This window comes from Perca flavescens, chromosome 17 (genome assembly GCF_004354835.1).
Source record: "Perca flavescens isolate YP-PL-M2 chromosome 17, PFLA_1.0, whole genome shotgun sequence".
NCBI lineage: Eukaryota > Metazoa > Chordata > Actinopteri > Perciformes > Percidae > Perca > Perca flavescens.
Genome location: NC_041347.1, coordinates 22653839 through 22676953, shown reverse-complemented (window position 1 = coordinate 22676953; position 23115 = coordinate 22653839). Strand labels below are relative to the sequence as shown.

The window sequence follows — 23115 nt, the reverse complement described above, 5'->3', positions numbered from 1 at the left end:
AAAATATAGATAAAGAAATATTGGCTTGAAAGACCCAATACAAGGAACAGGAATGCAGTTGGTTATAAAATACTTTACCCTGAGTGTCACCACATAGCACAGGAGCAGACAGTCTGTTCCATTCTGAACTGTTACATTCCAGGAAATTTCAGCGCTCCCAATAACTCCCTTTCAGCTCAGATAAAGTCCTAACAAAGTAATACAACAGGAATATATTCCAATTTATATAAAAAAAAAGTCCACAAAGGCAGAGAAACTCAGACGGAGAGTGGAGAGAAATGAGTCCTTGTCCGGTCAGCTGGTGGCAGTTAAAGGGCCAGAGAGAGAATATCAACCCAGCTCCCACTCTGCCTGGTTCTGTCTTTGTTGACAGCCTTGTTTTTTTCTGGGAACTCCCTAGGAACTGGAGCTGGGGAGAAATGACTGTGGTTGCGGTGGTGAGAGAGCAGTGACTGGTTTGTGTCCAAGCTAGAAAGTCACCAGCTGAGGCAGGCAAGGGAGAAAAGCTAGGGCCTCTCTACTGTCACGGGACCAGACAACTAGAGGAAAATATTACATGGAGGCCCCTTCTACCCTTCCCTTTAGTTTTACTCCTCTTCTCCCCTTTCTCTCGTCCTGTTCTGTGGTGTGAGTCAGGGTGTCTTCGGGAGAGAGGAAACACCCTTCCCTATCCCGTGTCTCAGGGCCTGCCCTGTGGGTTGGACTCTTCAGCCTTTCTTGCGTTCACTCTGACTCTCATGACACTAGCCATGACATAGAGCGCTATAAATATGGCTGCTTCCCGAAAAGGAGTAGGAAGAGACGACACTCTAATGCACATTCCTCCGGAGTTAACATTCCTCTCTCTCTCTCACTCTCTCTGTCTCCTCTCAAAAACAAGGAGATCACTGTTTACAGACTAAAGAATGATATCAGAGGCATAAAGTGGCCTCATTAATGTATACCCAGTTGAAAATGTATTAGGCACACCTAGCTAAAACTAATGCAGTCTAATACAACAGGCAATAAATCCTATCTTCAATGTTCAGTTTTTGTTGAAGCTGTTTTAGAGAGGTGCTGATTCAACTTCATAGTCATTTTGGAGGCTTTAGTTGGGTAAATATTGGAAACATCGCTCAGTGTAACAGAATGCAATATAACAGCACGACAATCTACAAGCTTCAATATGACCATAAAGTTGAATCTAACTTTTCTCTCAAACACTTTCAACTAAACCGGAACATTATGGCTTTCATAAAGGTAGAATTTACTGCAGAGCTTTTGCAGTGGACTGCACTGCAAAGTGTACCTAATAAACTGGCACCTGTGTGTTCACATGTATGTGCATGGGTGTGTGTACTTCAATAGGGCTGGCTTCAGGACTGACAAGGGAAAATTCACTTCCTAGAATTCATTATGTTTCATGACGTGAGGTCAATATTCCTAAATCCTTCTTTCCCTCTCCTTTCCTCCTCTCATGTATGTGACACACACTATCCAATGAATCCATAATAACGTTGTCAACACTATCACTATGTAGTAATAATGTGACCTGATTACCTTTAACACCTACAAAAAAACTATTTTACTCAATTCCAATGAGAATGGCAATTGAATACATTTACAGAGTGAAAATGAGTAACAGAGAACGCTCCTACGACTTCAATACATGATGATATCAAGGTGGGAGTGGGCTGTGTTGATGTGGAACACTAAGCTATTAATTAAATCATGCTAACACCATACTAGTGTTGTCAAGCCAATCAAATGTAAACTCTGCTCCTACTTAAGCCTATGTATGCACTGTGGACATGCCGGTACCATACGCAAGTGTGTGTGCATCTGTTCATTTAGACAGAGACAGACAGCTGGCTGAATACTGCTGCAAGTTAGCTGCCTGTCATTCAAGGCCAGTTGTGTGGCAGTGGTGGAGTTGTAATTAAATAACTCTTCAGCAACTAAATATTAAAAGATTAACAGCACTAAATAGACAACAAAGTGTCCATTAAAGGATTATAATAGATGTGGCAGAGGCAACTCTACACCCAAGGCCATGCAGGATTCAATTTATTCAAGCCATAATATGCCATGAAAGGATATTGCTGGAAAAAGAATGCTCAGACCTTGGTAATGCATTAATTTACAAATATGATCAAAGCAGTTTTGCTGGAGGTGTGTGTGTGTGTGTGTGCGTGTGTGCGTGCGTGCGTGCATGCGTGCGTGCGTGCGTGTGCGTGCGTGTGTGCATGTGTGCATGTGCTGACCATGCAAGCCTGGCTCCTCTGGGAGGTCCACATCCAGCATGAGGTCATCTTCATCCAACTCTCCTGTTCCCGGAGGGTCTAGGTTGTTCAGGATATCCTGATAACCACGGAAATCACAGGTAACATTGTGAGGCATTATATAACATTATAGGCACATTATGAGTGCATTAGAGTCATTATATAATTTTGTCCCCAGGCAAAAGTGTTTTTGTTCAGTTAGACCAACTACCAGGGGTCGGATACATGTAACTCTGCATAGATTTAGAAGCAAACAAAAAAACACACAATGCACAAAAGCAAAAATGTATAGATGACGATTAATAAACCTTGCAAAAAGTAAATTTTTGTGTCACGCATCATTTTGAAATTGTGTGTATGCACATAAATGTAGTTCCCAATCCTCCAATTAGCAAACATCCTGTTTTGACATAAATCATGATCCTTCTGTCCTTTGTCTGGCATTAGCAATGTCTTCCAACAGTGCCAAAGCAGCTTTTTGTTGCTACTAACCCATATTTTACTATAAGATATATAATAATATTATATGTTTAATAGCAGAACACCTCTACGATGTAATCACTGCATAAATACAACCTTTGTGAAACATAATATACATTATAGAATAGAATGTCATGCTGAACTTTTGCAATTATTATGATGTTTTTATTGTGATTATTTTTGTTTTAATTGCATTATGACATTTGTACAGTAATCTTTCTCCTATTATTTATTTATTAGTAATTTAATCATTTTTTAACTAACAGCAATAGCAATTTATGAAGCACAGTCAATTAGTTTTTTTTCTATATTACCGTTTCACATGATTCTCTTACAACAGCTCAGAATATTCCATACACCTTGGATAACAGAACAGGCTTCTGGAAAAAAATATCACTCAATTATGAATGATAATACAGGACATTTTGAAAAGCCAACGAAAACACTTCTCATTACAGCCTCATAATATGCAGTTAGTCTGACTGCTGCGCTGCTGTCTACAGAATATTCAAAGCATACGCAAAAGCAAAGAACTGAATCAATAGTTCAAAGCTTTATTTTTCAAGGCAATTTTGTTCTTCATGAAACTAAATTGACAGTGCTTTGACTAAAAGACACAAGCACAAAATTATTCATTATAGGAAATTGCATGTGCTGCACAACAACTGGCTGGCTCTCAGTGTTTTAGACTTAATGAAAAAGGAAAATGAAAATTGAATAAACAACACATACTTCTGTAGTCATCCAAATACTGTCAAACCAAGATGTTTTGTCTTTGTTGTTTGAAGAATCAACCTGTCTCATCGGTTTTAGTCTCTCACTTCCTCTGTCCTCAGATTTATGTCTCTTTTTCCTCCACCCTGTTGCTCTCTTCTCTCTAACCTGATAACTCCCACATTCTGAATATAAATATTTTAACTTGATGAAGCAATACATTGTGATGCATTTTTTAAAACATCTATTTATTCAATGCTTTCTTTTTCAGAAACAACCCACACCCACACAGTTCTGGTGAAATGTTAGTAATATGTTAGTTCACCTGTGTGTGTGTGTGTGTGTGTGTGTGTGTGTGTGTGTGTGTGTTAAAAAGAGCACCATCTATACATAGTACACCAGTCACACAACAAAAGCAGCAGAACAGCAGCAGCTGCGCATCCTCTATCAGCACTGTATGTTTTCAGCCAAAGTACTGATGCGCACTGTGAGGTGATTAACAAAACTCACAACTCAGTACAAAATCATACACTTATGTGTTTAACATTTTACCTTTAGTGTATTGATTATATAAAATTAGCACCTAACCACTCAATAATACATTCTTTGTTTTTCTTTTTTTCCATCCAGCAACATTAACAACTTACTCTCTGTCTCTGTACTTGCCTTTCATTGACTGTCTTTGTTGTTATTGACAGAGTGTAGCTCCAGAGTACATTATATTTTACAGTCTAAAATAGTCAATTATTAAGAGCAAACCACACTGTGGAAAGGACCTGGGCTTAGGTTAATTACTAACAGCAAATGTTCAGTCCAAACATTCAGTGTTTTTTGTTTTTTGTAATATTTTGCTCTGCTGATGTGTAGCGCAGCAAGATGTTGAATCACTTCCTGCTGCGATTTTGCTTGCTCTAAGGGAATAATTATTTAACTTGTAGTAGTATATGAGTTTGACACATGCACATGCACATTATCAAAATATCTTAGACACCCAGTGGTGCTCATTCAATCCAAACCCTGCAGCGTGAGCAGCAATCTGAAAGGAAACAGCCAAAGGAAGGTCTTCCAACATACTCAGTTTCATCACTGCATCCCATAACATCAGATGAATCTTTCAACAAACACGGCTGGATCAAACAATGATTAAAATCTTCAAAATCACTGGAAACGTTTTCAGGCTGAAATTCTCTTTCTCTGACAATTTACCCTCAAATGACCCGGGTGTCTGCACAACCAACTTGCAGAGCGAAAATAAAAGCTCAAACCTTACTTCTACTCATTGCTTTCTTGGAGCGTATCTTTTTGGGATCTATGGTAGACATTTGGTTTCCGTGTGCTGAATGTAAATTTGCATCATGGCACACAATCAGCCCAAAAGGGTTACAGCTTCAAAGAAAACACAAACTTCAGCATTAGATAAGAGTGTCAAATCAATGAGTGCCAGGGGGAAGTCTTTAGACTGACTGTACTTGTTCTTCTCAGACGTCTCTGTCTTCCTCTTCTCTTTTGTCTCACAAGCCATTTGTAATGAAATATCAGTTGAGCTACTCTTATCAGAGAGAAGGGCTAGAAATCAACATAAAAAAATATTTTTTCCAAGATCATTACAGTCATTTTGTGAAAGGCAAATACTTTCCTAAATAATGTCCTGAGAATTACTAGATAGCTTATGCTTATGTGTCTTTTCATGGACTTGGTTTGGGAGTGATGTGCTTTGCTGCTGTTGCTGTGTGTGTGTGTGTGTGTGTGTGTGTGTGTGTGTGTGTGTGTGTGTGTGTGTGTGTGTGTGTGTGTGTCTCTTGTGTGACCCGTACTAAACAGCATAATTTCTTATACTCTATATCTTGGGGCTCGCTGGTGGTTTTGATGGAGGATATCCGCTACCCCAATCATTTCCAAATGTCATTGTAATCCATTTGCCCGACTCTTGAACTAAGACCAATTTTTAACAAAAAGTTGTCTGTCTTACTGAATATAACCATTGTAAGATGTGTGAAATGTATGATAATCCAGTGCACCTACTTTGAAAATCTTAAATCTTATTGGTTTTACAGTGATAATTAGGTATACACTGTGAGCTCTGAGTGTTTGAGAAACTAATAAGCGGCGAGTCCAAACAACATCCAAATAATGACACCCAAATATGGGTTTATAAAGAAAAATACAGAATACCAGAAAATCTTTTTTTTATTCTCTTCCCTTTCAACTCTGGCTATAATAGGCTGCCAGTGTAGAGTGGGAAGGCTTTGAGGGAAGGTAACAATAAAAGAGTCACTGCACTGCTGTTTTATAAGATGGTCGCAGTTTGTGTAAGGTGTAAGGTGTAGTTACTGTTATAAACAATGTACATAGTTATATTTTGTTGTTTATTGCTTTATATAGTATATATAGTGTACAATTAATGCTCTGCTTAATTTGAATATAAGGATGCCTTTTGAGGAAAAAAGCATTACTTGTACTCCTGTTTAATGGCACGTGGCAAATTTGTCAAACTTTACACTTCTACAGCATTAATGCCTTAATTGGTACAACAACTTAATAACAGAAAAAACTTCATGAATTATGATCAAATCTACCTCTTCTTTCTCAATGTTACAGTAAGTTACAGATAATGAATCTCAGCACTTTGATGTTTCACAGTGGATGAGGAAAGAGCAACCTGTATTTTGTTTTTTCAATTTCATAGTATAAGAGATGGTTTTTAGTTTTATTGCCTATTCTGACTTGTTGCCTTTTGGGAGAGGGATTGTACAGTGGTCGCACAGTGTAATACAGAAGTGTTTGATATTTTCCTTATTTTTATAATGAAAATTGTACACAAAAGTACCTATTCTATTAATAGTTTATTTCTGTTGTGTTGTGCTACGCAGGCAAACATTTAGAGAACGAAACCGAGGCAGTGCGGAGGAGGCACTCTGAGTGAAATTGATGGCAGCTGGAGAACAGAGCAAAATAGAGTTAGGTAACCCTCAAATCAGCATGTTTTTCACAGCTTTACCTTTTCTCCATTTCGTTTGGTGCTGAGATGAGCGTAGTGTTGACAAAATAACAATAAGGTGCTTCCCGTGCCATAGTGTATATGCCTTAGACATATAAAACAGACAGGAGTGCTGTTGCAATCAATGACAAACAAGCAGACACCTCAGGTGTGCCGTTTACACATTGCACTGCTGTTTTATAAGATGGTCGCAGTTTGAAAAGGATTTGTTTCTTAAATGTAAGGTGTAGTACTGTTATGAACAATGTACATAGTTTCATTTTGTTGTTTATTGCTTTATATAGTATAGTGTACAAGTAATGCTCTGCTTAATTTGAATATAAGGATGCCTTTTGAGAAAGTGAGGTTTTGTGATCTTTATGCTTGATACATTTGATTGATCTCTTTTTAGTTTTTTCATAAGGAGCATGAAATGTAAATGAGAATACTGCAAGTTAAATTGGACATGAAGGCGAGAGAGATTAAACAAATGAAGTGTTTATTATGTTAGTACTGGCAGTGAGAAATACATCAATGTCCTGTATAAAATATTGTCTTCTAAAAACTTACGGTTTCAGTAACATTAATAATATAATGAAATACTAACCTTTCCTTAGAAACGTAATTTACAGTGCAGTCCATGGACAGTGATACATTGTGTTGGCTCTGTATGGCAGCACATTTAAACTTTAACAACAAAAAACAATGACTATTAGGTAGGTGTATAATGCATATATATTTATGTCCTCGTCTGAGGGTAGAAGCTCCTCCTGAGCCTCTCAGTGCTGGCCGGATGTATCCGGTACCTTCTTCTTACCTGGGTAATTTGGATCTTTAAGCCTAGTGATTCTCCTAGCCTTATTGTTGCAGCGCCTGGTGTAAATATCCTTTAGGCAGTGTAGGGTATAGAATGCCACATGTAGTATGCATTAGAAACCTGATGTAAAAACATAATTGTCGATTAATCTGTTGATAATTTTTCTCGATTAATTGATTAATTGTTTGGTCTATAAAATTTTACAAAACAGTGAAAAATGTTGATCAGTAGGGGTGTGCAAAAAAATTGCGATTCAAGCTCTACCGATTCAAAATATTATTTTTTTTATTGTATTTCTACTGCAATCACATGGGAAAAGTAACTACATTTACATACTGTGAATAGTTTTTTGAATCGAGAATCGGTTTTGAATCAAAAATCGATTTTGAATCGAATCTTGAGCCTAAAAATCAATATTGAATTGAATCGTGACATTTTCTGAATCGTGCACCCCTATTGATCAGTGTTTTCCAAAATCCAAGATGACATCCTCAAACGTCTTGTCAAAGATATTCAGTTTACTGTAAAGAAACTAGAAAATATTCACATTTAAGAAGCTGGAATTAGAGAATTTCTACTATTTTTCTGACAAAATTACTCAAATTGATTAATCGGTTATCAATAGTTGGCGATTAATTTAATAGTTGACAACTAATCTATTAATCGATAAATATTTGCAGCTCTAAATTTACGTAAGCAAAAACATTCAATGGGTCTCATTAATTAATTGTCATTGCCAGTTTAGTATTCTTAGTATCAGATTACAGGACTTTAATCTAGAAAATGTATTTTTGTATATCCAGTATAAAACAAAACTTTAGTTTGAGACAATGCTCAGAAATTAAGTTATAATGTTCTCATTTATAACATTTAAGCAACAATAAGCTAGAGTAAATCTTACTGTAAAATGTTTTACAGTAAGATAATTGGCCATGACACAGTCCACACAGATGCACTGTGTGGATTGTGTCATGGCCAATTATGCAACTGCAAGTAAAATATAGTCAATAAACTGATTTTACTCAAACAATAAAATATTGTCAGAGAAAATGGTTCTGCTTTTATGTTGCCAGCTAATATAGTAATGTGTTGGCTTAAAGTGGTTACACACCAACCAGATGGCCGACCCTCGGCAGAAAAGCCAGTCGAAATGATCCAGAAAGCGTTGGTCCAAAAAGTGCCACAGAACACACCAAAAAGACGAGACGAGACGAGACGTAATACATCTCTATAACAGCAGGCGGCGCTAATCTGTATTGTTCAAGAAATGAAAACCGGCAGCTGATTGGACGAACGCGTCACATGGGTTTGTTTTCTCCGGAAATTCAAAGCCAGACTGTCATGGCGGCCGTTCAGAATACGATCTCATATTGTACTAAAATAGTTCACTAAAACGTGTTTCTGAAAACATTTTAAGCGAGAAATAGGCCATGCAGTTGCTGAATCTGTCTTCATTTCAGCTCAACAAAGGTCAGTTTAAAAGATTTTTGTCAGATTTTGAGAGACTCTTGTCACCTCATTCCGCTCGCCATTTCCGGGTTAGTCCCGACTGCCCTGCCGCCAACCGAACATGTCAGGTCGGCCAAAATGAAGGCCGACTGACGACGGCACTGGACACACCGAACAGGCTCAAGTCACTGACCTCGCCAGACCGTCCAACGGCCGATAATTGGCCCCGTGTGTCCCGGGCTTTACAGGGGCCCAATAAGCAGCCAATGTAAGATTGACAATATGTGAGGGCCAGTTGAGAGACAAAGTGGTTATAAAAGGCAGCATGGTAATGATCTGTAAAATATGAGTCACGACTGTGGTCAAACACTAAAAGGAGTCATGATGGATAATGATGGAAGTATAGGCTGTAATTCTGAATGACTCAGACTGCAGTTCTCACACATTCTGTGTTATGGTCTCCATTGAAAGCACTGAATGCACCAAAAGAGGAACACAAAAAACATTGTTTACCTCAAAGGGCTTCTGCTGTTAATTTAAAATCAAGACAAACAAAAGCAGGTGAGCTATAAGCCTCATTAATGCAATAGCATAGCCGCTTCACTGGCAGCATGTTCCATAAATTGCTCAGCACTCTGCCGACAAAATGCTTAAGCACCTCACTCATTTTAACACTAATGAATTGACCTGTCTCAACCTGGCTCCCCAAAAGCCTAAAATTAGAGGCAAAATAAATAAATCAGGGATAAGAGGCAGCGTAACTCTGCAGCTTTGAAGAAAAGGGAGAAACTAAAGGATTACAGGACCACCAGGAGTTTGGTTGGAAAACAGAAAGGGAAAAGAGGGGAGAAGGCCAAATGAATAAAACATCAACAGGAGAAACAACAAACTGGTAAAATAAAGAAAATGTCAACAGCAAAAAAAACTGCCAGCTATCCAATAGCAGGATGAATAAGAACTGTCAGAATTGTAAGATGCAAAAGGGAAACATCCGGGAGTTTTCCGTGCAAGGATTCATGCTGCAAAGTGGGACACTGAGCTGTAATTTGAAAGGGAAATGTATTTCTTATAATGTGAGACACTCCAATACACAATTAAATCAACAGGGCAGTTCTTAAGGACACAGGTCCAATCCATAACTTACCATTTAAATGAATTTGATTAATTCTCAGTTACTTATCCATTGAAATGTGACCATAAAGTTTGATTCAATGTAAAGATAAAACCTTGCACCTGACGATACATTGTGATGATAATGTGATGCAATACAAAATAATAATGCATATTACAGTTGGGACCATTAATGTGGTTGATGAGAATCCGGTAGAGATGGGCTGATTGTAGTTATTCAATTTTATTATATCTAAGGACCAAATATTTGGTGACTCCTGAGGAGAGAAAATATACAGTAAGCTGTACTTCACACTATAAAGCAATCTAATAGAACAAACAACAAACAAAAATGTCTACAGCCAAACTACTAATTTCATTCTTCTGACACCGTTTCAACAAAAGTCGAACATCACTCCTAAGTATCACGGAGGTATTGTACTGGATTCTAGTTAATTTCAGAAGTGTTGCTATTATTGTGTCCACCATGATGTAAATATGAGAAAGCATCTATCCTACTACTTCAGCTTCTCTCTGTATCCTATGCATTATGAGCTCTTGTGGGTTGCCTGACAAAATAAAATAAGTAATCTCAAACACTCAAAAATACTTCAACAATTTGAATGTAAATTGTGCCCAGGTCTACTGATGCTGTTGCACTGCATGAAAAATTGCGCAGAGGCCCAGGAAACCTTAACAATCACTAAAAGAAGTAGCCATCCATTTAACAATGCAATTTTTTTTAAAGCTGGTACTGTAACGAGCTGCATGGTGCATCATGGGAATGCTATTATCAGCTCAGGTATACCCACTCCTTGATTTTGCACAGAGGCATATGAATGCATATAGAACCATATATAGCCAGATAAAATTACAGGGACACACAAACCAGGAACACTAGCAAGCACACACTTGCTAAGGATGCACAGTGCCTCCAAGTGGACTGAGCCCACCACTGCAGCATGGCAAACTAAACCTGTTTGGAACTGAATATCTCATCGGTTCTCTCATACCTACAAGAAACAAACAGGGAGAGTATGCTTACACATAAATTATATAAATACTAATTGCTTTCTATCTAAAGAGGATTACATTGTTTTATTTGCTTAGAGCCATGATTGCATGTCTTGCCTTTTTACATGTCATTAAGATTGGGCCTAATTACCCTGCATATCTTTTTCTCCAGCATCTAATTCAGAGCAGGAGGCTTTTTGCATGCACAAGATCAAGAAAGAAGCTTTACTGGCATTTTTTTCAACTACTAACAAACTGTGATCCACATTGTTTGATGCCTCAACTTTGTCATTACAGACCACATAGATTATGCAGGATAAATCCGAAAGAATTACAAATCATTTTGGACACAGACGCTGCTTTGTGACAGGATTATATTCGTGGTTTTCTTCTGCTCATTATGAGGAACTATTTACTCAGTAAACAAGGGAAGAATGAGCAAGAGACACTAACAGATGGAAAGATAATAATAGGAAATACTGTAGATCGAGAGAGCTCAGTGCATCCAATTACCGTAAGTGGGCTCATTTCCTCTAATCAAATAGCTCAGTTAAATATCTCAAAGGCAGATTCCCTATAGAGCTGATCTTCACACATCAGCAATCAGTCACTAAGTCTATCCCTTTCTCTTTCAGGTTTCTACTCTTTTCCGCTTTACTTCTTTTTTCCTATCTAGCTCCCACTTACTCAACAGCCATCACTATGCCTTTTCCCTCTCTTATAGCATATATCAATATGCTTTTCTTCTCTGAACAGAGATTTGTAACTGACTAAGGGATGTTATTTCTCTTCTCATTTAACATACTGTAATGGGAAGATTTTCTTTTCACGTTTCATAGAAAGGTTTCACACAAGCCGCAAATGTACATTCATTCATTTCTCCACAGATTTCTAGTGGTGTTGGGTCTGCTGCATAGGGTGGGAATGAAAGCTGCTACTGATGCAATAACAGCCTCCAGTTATAGTCACAGGAGACAAACATCCTTTAGTTAAACCCAAACTAGTAGCCCTGTGGCTGTTTCATTCTGGTAGGATAGAACAGCATTAGATATTGACATTAGATCTCTCCAATCACCCGTAATTATTTTGATTACAAAATACATGATAGTATCTTTTACAATAATAATAGCCTAATTGAGTGTAGAACTGCAGTCAAATAATTTAAGAAGCATCTTGTACTTCTGATTGTGGCACAATCACACAGAAGATACTTCTTCTAGGACTGATTAAAATCCTCTAATCCATCCTTGATTATTCTGTTATCCACTGTAGAATATTGTTTCTATACAGTAAAGTACGTAGATTCAAGTTGACTATGCCATGGCAAAATACAAAAACTAGGATCTGAGCTATTGTCTCCAGTCTGTTATTGCTGAATGTCAATCACACTTTGACATCAAAACACATGACATTTTACCTAATTTGCTACACAAACATGTGTATACATGCATGCACGCACACGCACACGCACACACACACACGCACACGCACACGTACACGTACACGTACACACACACACCTTAAAGGACAATTCCGGCGCAAAATGAACCTAGGGGTTAATAACACATGATTACCGAGTTGACCGGGATATGTTTTCATGCCAATCGAATGTGTCTCTAGCTTGAAACAAGCTACCGCAAACCGCTGATTAGCGTATAAAGCTATTCGTCGGGGCATGGGTAAAGTAAAAAGAAATCTATATTTCTATACCACTAACAAGGCTCAAAAAAGCACTACAGTCCAACTGTAGCATAATGAGGGTCCCTACATAAAAACCGAGGCATTGAGAACTTTGTAAGTGGACACACTGTTAAATATAGCAGCCTAAATTCCATTCTTATCAGCGTAGTGATGGCATCTGATAAGACAACTATTATGCAGTAAGGTTGTGCTGCTGTTGAAATTACATTCACATTTTGGATTTTAAAAAGTACAAATATGGTAGCCACTTAGCACAGACCTTTAAAGAGAGTGAGAGCTGTGACCCTGTAATTACAGCTTCCATGTCACCCAACAGATGTAACTATAGCCTGTATGTCTGACAGCATGGACCCCCTAACATCAACAGCTAATGGTAAAACTAAATCTATTAATGATTCCATGGTAAACCAGAGTTATTGCATAAGTTATGTTTTCCAGCTTCTCGTCATTTATTGTGCATGCTACCTTATATTTACCAGTTGTTATTTTACCTTAATAAAAATTGAGATATGTCATGCATGGGATTGGTACCATAGGGTTTAACCAAAATCTAAATGTAGCTATCAGCAACATTGGTTTGCATTAAGCCGTAAACCCCACTTTACCTGCTAGTGTTAGCAAACACTAGCTAGTCTGAGAATAGTCTGTTAACATGAATATTTGCAAGCCTCCAAGTTTAGTAGCAAATATATGCATGATTCCATGGTAAACCCCCATTTGGCTGCTACATTCCCAGTGTTAGCAAACGCTAGCTAGTCTGTTAACATGAATATTTGCAAGCCTCCAAGCACAGATGTCACACTTTAAATCCTACCTGTTGCCTTTCACCATCCACTTATTTAACTGCTGTCACATCCCTTGACATGCCATCTCGGTCAGTGTAACGCTTATCAGTTCAATTTTCCAAGCACAAACGGACATTTAGAAAAACCGAAAAATGGGTTAAAATATCAAATTTTTCATTTTTTTCCACCTTGACAAATAAAAAAAATTGCATCTTTAACCTGTTTTTCCAGTTTTTTTGTTTTTTATTCAGAGGATCAGAAATTGAGAAAATTACAAAATTGCGCAATGGTATTCTCTTCCTCTACTTTGCGGAATATGCGGGTCATTAACTGAATATGGACCAAAAAAAACAAAAACTGATAGACTTTGGGGTCAGAGGTGCTTGCAATTGATGGTTTCGAGTGGGGGGCAGGGCGTAGCTAGGCGGAACGAGGGAGAGAATACCATTGCATTATTGAATAATTGGAGCTCAGACGCAATTTTGTAATTTTCTAAATTTCTGATCCTCTGAATAAAAACAGAAAATTGGAAAAACAGTTTAAAGATGTAATTTTTAAATTTGTCAAGGCAAAAAAAAAATGAAAAATTGGATATTGGAACCCATTTTTCTGTTTTTCCAAATGTCCGTTTGTGCTTAGAAAATTGAACTGATAAGCATTACACTGACCCATCTCCTTTTCCTTCTTTCTTTTTCTATTTTTAGCCCCCGACAGCTTTTTTGCCTTATCCATCTTTTTCCATAGATGACAACTCACTACTCGTACCTGCTCGCTCAGCGCTCACGGCGCCCCCCCCCATCGCTTTGGCCCCTATGAGCCGCATATAGCGCATACCCACTTTTTGCGCCATGCACTGCAGAGAACGGTCGACTCAGTAATCATGCGTTATTAACCCCTAGGTTCATTTTGCGCCGGAATTGTCCTTTAAGACATGCTGAATGACTCTTAATCAGATACACGTGGCTAAAGCACATGTGCTTGTACTGACAGCACCAATGAGCACTTACTGTACAGACAGAGCATACACATACACACACACACACACACACACACACACACATAATGCTCTCTCCTCCTTTTCTTATTGCTTTGGTAGTTGCTACAGATCCATTTTTGCAAGATAAACATGTTACATTTTCAGTGACTCAAAGCTTCTGTCAACATCGCATGGTAAAAGCAGTAAACACATAAAGCTTATATCATTTCTAATCCAGCTCATTTTAAGCTCTTTACACATTCCTGAGATCAGGTGCCGTGGTACAGAAATACAGAGAACCAAAGCGAAGGCCAGCGAGACTATTAACACACAGTTGGTGGCCAGGTCAGCATTCCTCTCAAGTAGAGAGAGGGCTTGGCATGAAACCGCCGGTGAGAGCTGGCAAAAACCTCTAGACAGTTTAGCTTTCCCTTTCAGCCTTTGTTCTGCTCGTTTAATCCCCAATTACAAAAGGAAGGAGGAATTATTTAAAAGTGGAACTGATTAATGGATTGAACCACATACAGTGTTTGTCATGCTAAAATGGTCTGCTGTTGTAACCAGGTCTACAAGTACAGTATATGTGCTTGATAATGGCCTCAAAGTGTATTAGCTGAACAAAGTCAACCCCTTATTAAGGGACATTTACTTTAATGACATAACAAATAAGACCTGCATTACTGTACCTAGCACATCAAACACTTGGGCTAACTCTAAAAAAGTTTAACTTTTCTAATCACAGACCAAAGAAAAGGACCTTAAGATTGCATACTACCGCATATTTCCATTTTTTTACAGATAACAATATCATAAATTCATTTATAATAGAATAATAGTGATACTACAGGGCTTGCAAATGTACGCTTTATCACATTACTTCAAAGTGTAGAATCTAGAGAGTGTGATTGAGGGTAATTTAGGTTTAGCTCCTGAAGCTAACATTAAGTACATTATGTTTTCTTTAACATATATTGCAGGCCCACATTCTTCTGAGCTGGTCTTTTGATGCTTGAATTCTTGTCTCTAGTGCCCATGGAAATGTTACAAGAAGTCCATTTGTGTAAAATGAATCAGACCACTTTTAAGGGGCCATACCCTTTTCTTTCAACCCTACCCCTCTTAAAAACGACTGTACTCCGAAATGAACCCACTTCTCAGTCACACAAGGCTATCCTTTGCCAACTAGCAATCAGTTAAAGCTGCAATGGTGTTCTCTGAAGTTCTTAGCCTTAGTATCATATCATCATCGCTAAAGGGTTTTGGCTGCTCTTGACCCGTTTCCCTTTCTGAAATATGCTACAAAGCAATCTGCCAGTTGACATAAAGCGAGGAGTGGAGAGCATGAGCAGCTTGTTGGCAGACACTACAACTAAAGTGCTTACTTCCTTCCTTCCTTTCTTTAATATTGTAATTAACAATTGAGATATACTTCGAAACATACAATATCAGAGCTGAAATTTATTTGATTTACTATCAATGAGTCAATCAACAGAACATATTTAACTTTTAACTTAAATAACATTAAGTGTTATGTTTAATTCATATCAGTTTCTTTGACTAAAGAATTTCTGGAATTATGGAATTTTCTTGCAAAAGAAGTGATTTTAAGATTATATTTTTTTTTCTGACAGCAGTGGGAATAAGTGGAACCAGCAGCAAAATATTTTTAAGTTATGTCAGATTTTTTGTTTTTTTGTTGCATTTAACTTAACGTCAAAATTCATCAAAGCTGGAAACTGGGACTCACCATGCTGTTGAGTTCTGAATCATCATAGCTATCACATGGCCCAGGCCCCCCAAGGGGCTCAAGACCATCTTCATCCCACATGTAGGTTCCACCAGAGCTGTTGGAGGGCGATAACTCCACAGACGAAGCCTGAAGGACATCACCCTGTTCTGAAGACAAATCCAGTGGTCCCTGGGGGTCCTGCATAGGGCTATCTTCTGTATTTCCTGAAGAACAAATATAACTGACTGAAAGACTGACACAATTGTAGCACAAACATTTAGTTGAATGTTCTTTCAATTCTGTTTTTCAATTTACCTGCCAGATCCATGGTGTCCCAATCAAGGGTCTCATTGAGAAAGCTTTGTAGGCCGGTTTGAGTAGTGCTGCCAGTTTTCCTGTTGTCAGGCAGGTCATTATCACTGAACACATCTCCCACACAGTCAATGTCATCTAGAAACTCTTCACTGGTATCACCTCTGTCTAGAGATGAGGCAGAAGACAAGGACATGTCTTCCAGAGTCTCGCCTGCTGTCTGGCCAGAGCTCTTCCTAAGCATACTACTTCCTCCTCCTTTTTCTCCAGAGCTTCCATCACTGTCACTGTGTGAGTCTGCCTTGGCAGCTTCAACAGTTTGCTCAATGTCTTTTGCTATCCCTAATAGCCCTGCACATTCAGAAGTAGCTGAAGGTCTGATATCCCCCTTGACCCTTCCTAGAAAAAGTGTCTTCTGCTGCTTGGCCTGCCCAGATCGAGACAGCCTGTAGCCCAAAGACCCCCCACTGCTGCCCAATGATTTAGTCAGCACACTACTGGGGAGCAGAGGCTTCTTTAGAGCGCTGGGAGTAGTGGGTGCTGGGGAGATCGAGAGGGTGGGCAGAGAGGAGGCAGCTGAAGAAGTTATACTGTATTGATGTCCTCCAAGTCCTACATATAGACCTCCTGAACCTCCAAGGCTGCCATTCAGGCCCCCCAGTCCTAAACCCACTCTTCCATTGCTCAGCTGAGGGGGTTTAAGAAAACTACTCCGAGGAGGTCGAAGCTGAGTGTTTGCCAGAGGCTTGGCTAGCTCCACAGCACGGTTAAATGAGAAGGACCGTGTCATAGGCTGGCTGGTGGGCGAGGGAATCTGCTTGAAGTGAGTGAAGCTGTTCGAACGCACCATGTTGTCCAGCGCCAAGGTCTTAAGGCTGTCACTGGACTGGGACAGGCTGTCTTGAGAGCTGCTTCTGGGAGAGCTGGATCCTAACCTTGGCCGCGCAAGACGGGACTCTGACCCTGTTCGAGCAGAAATGCTGGAGCCATTATGGCCCTTTTTAGGACTTACGTTTAGTGGGCTTTGTCCTAGCTTGGTCCCTACTTTGGGACTCATCGTCAAGGATTGCTTGGGGATGGCCTTGGGACTGGAGACCGCCACCATGAAAGCACCTGATCTCCGCATCTTGGGTGTCGCAGGAAAACAATTCTTTACCTCCTTTGCCAATGAGGGAAGCTGTATCTGAGCCTTGTCTTCAACTCCATCCCCAGGGCTGGTGGGGGTGGTGACACCAGTGGGGGTTGTCCCCTCATCTCTCTTCAATTTCATGGAAAAGGGAGAGGCACAGATTACGCCATTTAGGTGTGTTGCTGGGGGAGTGGTCTTACCATCCTGGGTAGGGGTGGTTGGCTGTGTGGAACCATTGGACAAGGGGCTAGCACCACCAGTCGATGAGCGTCCACCAAATTTAGGCAATCTGGATACCATGGCAGACCTGATGGGTGCTTTCTCTTCCATTAGTTGCCAACAAAGGCATGGATGAATGTGTATTTACACACAACTAGAGAAAGAATACACAGAAAGACAGTACAGGAGATGATTAGATTTAAGTGTGCACAATTTGACTTGGGACACTGATAAGCAGCTATATACTGTATTTTTGACTGGTAATATAGTACAGAGATTTGTTTTTCTGTCTGTGACAATAACCACTACTATGACAAGTTCCATTATAAATTAAATGAAAGAAGAAAGTCAAATGTAGTTGAAAAACACACATTAGCAAACGCACTCAGATACATTAACAATACAAAGGGTAGTCCTGTCCACCTGCTACAGTGATTGCATGTCTGTCTTCTTTTTAAAGATAGCTGACTGTGAGTAGCATTAGGGATTAATCTGGCAAGCTTACAGGGCGACTTGAGACTTTGTCACGGCAAGTCTGGCTGATGCTTTCCCGTGGTCATGGGAGGGACATATTGGAGGGAGGGCTAAATTAATTGTCTTTATCAACTGGTACATGAAAACTAATTCCAATCACACATGGCATATCTGCTGTCTCTTCCTTAAACATTGTGCTAAGTACCTTTGACTCTATTAAACGTCACAGGTAAAAATTGTATAAACTAAATCCAGTGGTAGAAACAGAATAGTGTGCTTGTTATGATCTGTTTAAAACCATGTAATTGTAACATAAAATCTCCCAAAACTGAGGGTAAATAAAAGAAACAAACATTCTTAATGAGAAGTTAATATAATGATGTGCTTCAATATTTTAAAAAAGGTTCACACATGACATGACCTGTAGCTGGCACAGATTATAGAGGATATGGCACCAACATGCAAGGCCAACAAAAGAATGGGTAAACGGATAGACAGCGCCTGGGGGACAAGGGGAAACCAGCGCTGGGAAGGTGGCCAGCACACTGTGAATAGTGAATGGAGGATGTACAACATGTAAAACCAATGGAGGAAGAACACAGGGCTGTTTCTTGCTACTCATTGTTAAATTTCAATTCCAATCAGCCATGTGACAAGTGCACATGTGTTGGTGGTGCACCTGCATGATCCATCTGGCTAGTGCTGGAAGATTATGAATAGGAAAGTTACTGAGATCCAGATGGCTGGTGCGGTTAGCAGAAAGTGATACATCTGCATGAGGGAGCAAAGCAGTTACTTAAAACTGTTTGTAGACGGTTGCCCTCGAAAAAATTGTTGTTGCATCAAATAATATTAATATTCACAAATGCAAATTAACCTTAGCCTAAGAAATGCATGCTCCCATGTGAGTGGATCCTTTGACAAACTGGCACAAATGCAGATACTAGAGCAATAATCCACTCAACTTTTGAAGGGTGGGGGAGGAGTGTTGTGTTACAATGTGGGTCACCTATTCTGTAAAAAAAAACAACTCTGTACCACACTGCCCCACATTCCCATGCACAGACACACGTGTCTACAATCAAAGAGACACACTCACCACTAACACATAAGTCTGGCTATGCCACTATCCTAAGCTGCTGCAAAAACACACATGGGCACAAACACTAAAACACACAGTTACACACAAAATCAGGTCAGCATGTGCAGGCAGGGCAACCAAAGCCTCTTTGCCCCGGGGAAGGGGGCGGTGATTGTGTGTGTCTATGTGTGTTTAATGGGTAGCAATTAGATTAGGGGTTTTCGCCACTGCGAATGGCCTCAGAACCTCTCAAGTTTTATTCACATCCAGCGTGGCAGATCAGATCACTATTACAAAGCAGCAAATCCACACACTGCTGTGGCAAATGTTTATTCATCTGGGTCATCTCACTCATCACCCAGCCACTGGAAGATATCCGACTGCAGTGCTGGTGTTTTCTTTGATGTTTTTTTTACTTAAGTCCCCATGAAAAAATCCCACATCCACAGCTTCTATTCTTTACATATTATGGTTTTGTTATAATTATTGGCCTGCTGCATATATATAGAGGTGCAGTCAATGAAAAGTAATCTCAACAGTCTCAACTTTGTATTTACTGCAACAGCAAACAAAAGAAATATGCACAACCCTCTGATTTAACAGTTGCTCAAATAATACAACTAGTAGGATCATGAAAGAGAAGTAAAAAAAAAAAAAAAAAAACGAAGATCTAAGATGTCAGAGATCAATGTGTATATATGACATTAGCTTTCTCTACATTTAAGCAAATTTTTCTATTGAAAAATCAGTAGCCTACTAATGTCACATCATCAGAGCCAAGGTATAAAGCTGAGTATAGCCTGTATTGATTCATCAATACTACTGCCCATACAATACCAATGTTTTGGTACCAATGCCCAAAACAATGCTGTTAAAGTTACCTTAAATTGCAGACTATGTAATACATTTTAATACATTAAAATTTATATTATTTTAACAAAATATGCCAAACTTGCCACATTCGTACATCCGTGAATAATTTATCTTAACATTAACAACCATACAAGCATTTTGCCTAAATAAACATAAAAAATTATTATTTGAATAGTATTTGAGTAAATAGCTTATCTAAGAATTGGAAAATAGGTATCTGACCAAATTTCACTAAATGACTGTATGGTTCTGTTATTCCGTGCTACAGACACAATATGGTTGATATCCAGCCCTATTCCCTAATACTAGTACAAAGACACAGGTCAGCTCAAGAGGACCACAAATCAACAACAAGATCCCAACTGACTGACACACATTCAGAGGTAGGGCAGTAAAACGTGCAGGCCATCTGTCAAACTCTCATATCTGAAGGCCTGCCCCTCCCCCCAGAGTATAGTACTGTAGATAAATATCTCAGAGCTTCACTAACAAGTACAAGGCTCGCACTAAACCCCATATTAACCAAGGCCAGCAATGTGCCTTCTGTGGCTCTGCACTGCACAACAAAACGATGAAACGAAATGAAACCTTTATAGTGTGAAGGGATAAATAATGTAAAGAAAAGTCCAGGAAAACACAGTCCAGGGTTAGAATCATACTTGTATATTGTGAAAACATGTTACAGGGAAAGCAAATTATGTAGCCTACACTGCAATGAGAAACTCTCTAACAAGCCTTAGTGCTGTTGATTTCATTTTAACCTGGTTCGACATTGAGGTCTTCAGAGATAGTTTCAATAATTAAGTTTATCTTTGTTTTCTGGTCTGAATTCTTCACTGCAATGAGAATAGTTGAAAAACAATAAACAGTTTTATCTTGATGTCCAAAAACCTCTCTGTTTTATAGATTTTGTCTGTTATAGAACAGATTAACAGCCATAATTAACATCCAATATCACCCAGTGCATGCACTGTTTCTCCATGGTTTTACTCCCAATCAAGAGAGACTAATAGTACACACAGTGAAAGGAAAGAAGCAGGAGAGGGAGGGAAAATGATTACAACAAGAAGAGGCAAAGAGAAAGACAGATACTGTTAAATAAATAGAATGAGAGAGACAGAGAGACAGGACTTCAGGCAGACTTTTCCCACAGAGAGATCTTCTGCTAACCTGCAATTCAGCATCTCAGCAGTGATCCCTGTTTGTACAGAGAATGGGAGCTTTCTGTCTGTCTGCCATTTAGACTATTTGGCCTTACTTTATTTCAGACTCAGAGGACAGTAAGACAAAAAGCACCTGGCAGAGATGGGGGAAGGCTAAAAAATCGGATCTGCAAGAATAAGTCGTTCATACTCCTCTGGCAAATTTTTCACTTTTGACCTTCACACACATTACAGAGATGCATTCTTCAGCAGTAACAGGATGGATGCAGATAGGATGTGACAGGTCGAGGGCTATGATCTATTGGGTCATTGGGGCTACGCATGAATGGAGGTGCTCTACTACACACAGTAAATCCCCTATCCTGCTGTGTATCCCCACAGCCGGTCTGTCCCTGTCTCCAAATGCTCATAGTTCCCAATTATTACAAAGTCTCAGCATCATCTCTCAATAGCAGAATGCCAGGGTAGATCCATCTTTCCCCTCCTACCTTTCCTTCACTCAATTTTTAAAGATTGGTAAGGGGAGAATTTTATTCAGATTGTGAAAAACCCTAGAGAAGGAGCCATAGTAAAGGATGCCTTATTTAAAAAACAATCCACCTTTCTATAGTATTTTAGAAACAAAACAGCAAACAATATCAAAAAGTTATTATTGAAATGATGGGTAAACATGAGTACCTAACTGTTAGTATTGTATACCAGTTGTTGATGACTGTTATACTGTATAATATTGCAGTAAACATCACTGCCAACTAATTTCCATAGCATTGCATCACATTTGTATCTTGTTAATGCATTTGTCATTTTAGTACAATATGAAAATCAACTTTGGGAGGATTGATCCCTTAAATAAAATATAATCTTAAAAGAACAGAAAGATTAAAAAAAAAAAAAAAAAAAGGTTTTTAAAAGCAGAGGTGGGCCACTTGGCCTGAAATGAAGACCACCTGTGAACATCATAAAAAGGGAACAAACTTATGAAGTTCATTCTCAGCAAAAAAAGAGTGCTATTTCACACTGCACATGCCACATATTTAATGAGTGTGACTTTGGGATGTCATAATTTTCGACAAAGAAAACAGTTTGACAGACTGAGGCTGACTGAGGTTTTCTCTGTTGCCCTGCTGCTGTAACTATTTCCTGTGTAGAGTCATTTGTAGCTTATTAGTTAGATTTTCAGAATAACTTTCTAAACACAACAGCAGTGTTTGTATTTGCAGAGGTTAAAAATGACTGAACAAGCAAAGAGCTTTCTCTTTTGAATAGAAAATTGGGATATCTGAACAATTGTAGTCCGCATGGACTGTGGTTAAGCTACATAATGAAGAGAACTGAAGAAAGGAAGATACAGTGGGGAAAACATACAGTGGGAGGGTCAGGATTGATGGATGGAATGAGCGAGAAAAGATTAACTGGTTCGTTCTTAGTATGACGTGGAAGGCAGTTGCAACTTGCAACTTCTCTGTACCTTCCTATTTCTTTCCATCTCGAAAATCTAACTTTCATAACATTTATTTTAATGTTTATTTGTAAAGGGACATGTAGCATAAACCAATGACACACACCAAAGCATTTACAGCCAAAGCTAATTTGCAATGCCAGTAAGAGCACCAAACCAATCAATAATATGGATCAATAGTTAAATAACCCCTGTCTGAAGAGCCTAGTGTGTCATCCAGTTGGCTCCACTCTGAGACAAGTACCACCTCAGACACACATTATAACTACTATCTCAGAGCTGTTTCACTCTTGTCAGTGAAGACTGAAATATGTAGGCCTATTTAATTCAAAGTATCTGATCTGAGAATGGATAATGTCATAATAAATATAACATGACAATTAAATACAGCC

At 38.9% G+C, this 23115-nt stretch overlaps 1 protein-coding gene across 4 annotated transcripts in view; it reads right to left on the bottom strand.

Moving 5' to 3' along the window:
- ccser2a (coiled-coil serine-rich protein 2a) overlaps positions 1-23115 on the bottom strand; it is a 61165-nt gene that overhangs the window by 26468 nt on the left and 11582 nt on the right. For 3 of the 4 annotated variants that reach the window (XM_028602732.1, XM_028602735.1, XM_028602736.1), the window contains exons 2-4: positions 16329-17827; positions 16032-16258; positions 2244-2340 (exon numbers count right to left, since the gene is read on the bottom strand). In XM_028602732.1, coding sequence (XP_028458533.1) covers positions 2244-2340; positions 16032-16258; positions 16329-17784 — 1780 coding nt within the window. In that variant the 5' untranslated portion in view covers positions 17785-17827. The remainder of the gene's footprint in view (positions 1-2243; positions 2341-16031; positions 16259-16328; positions 17828-23115) is intronic. The other variant, XM_028602734.1, reaches the window with a different exon arrangement.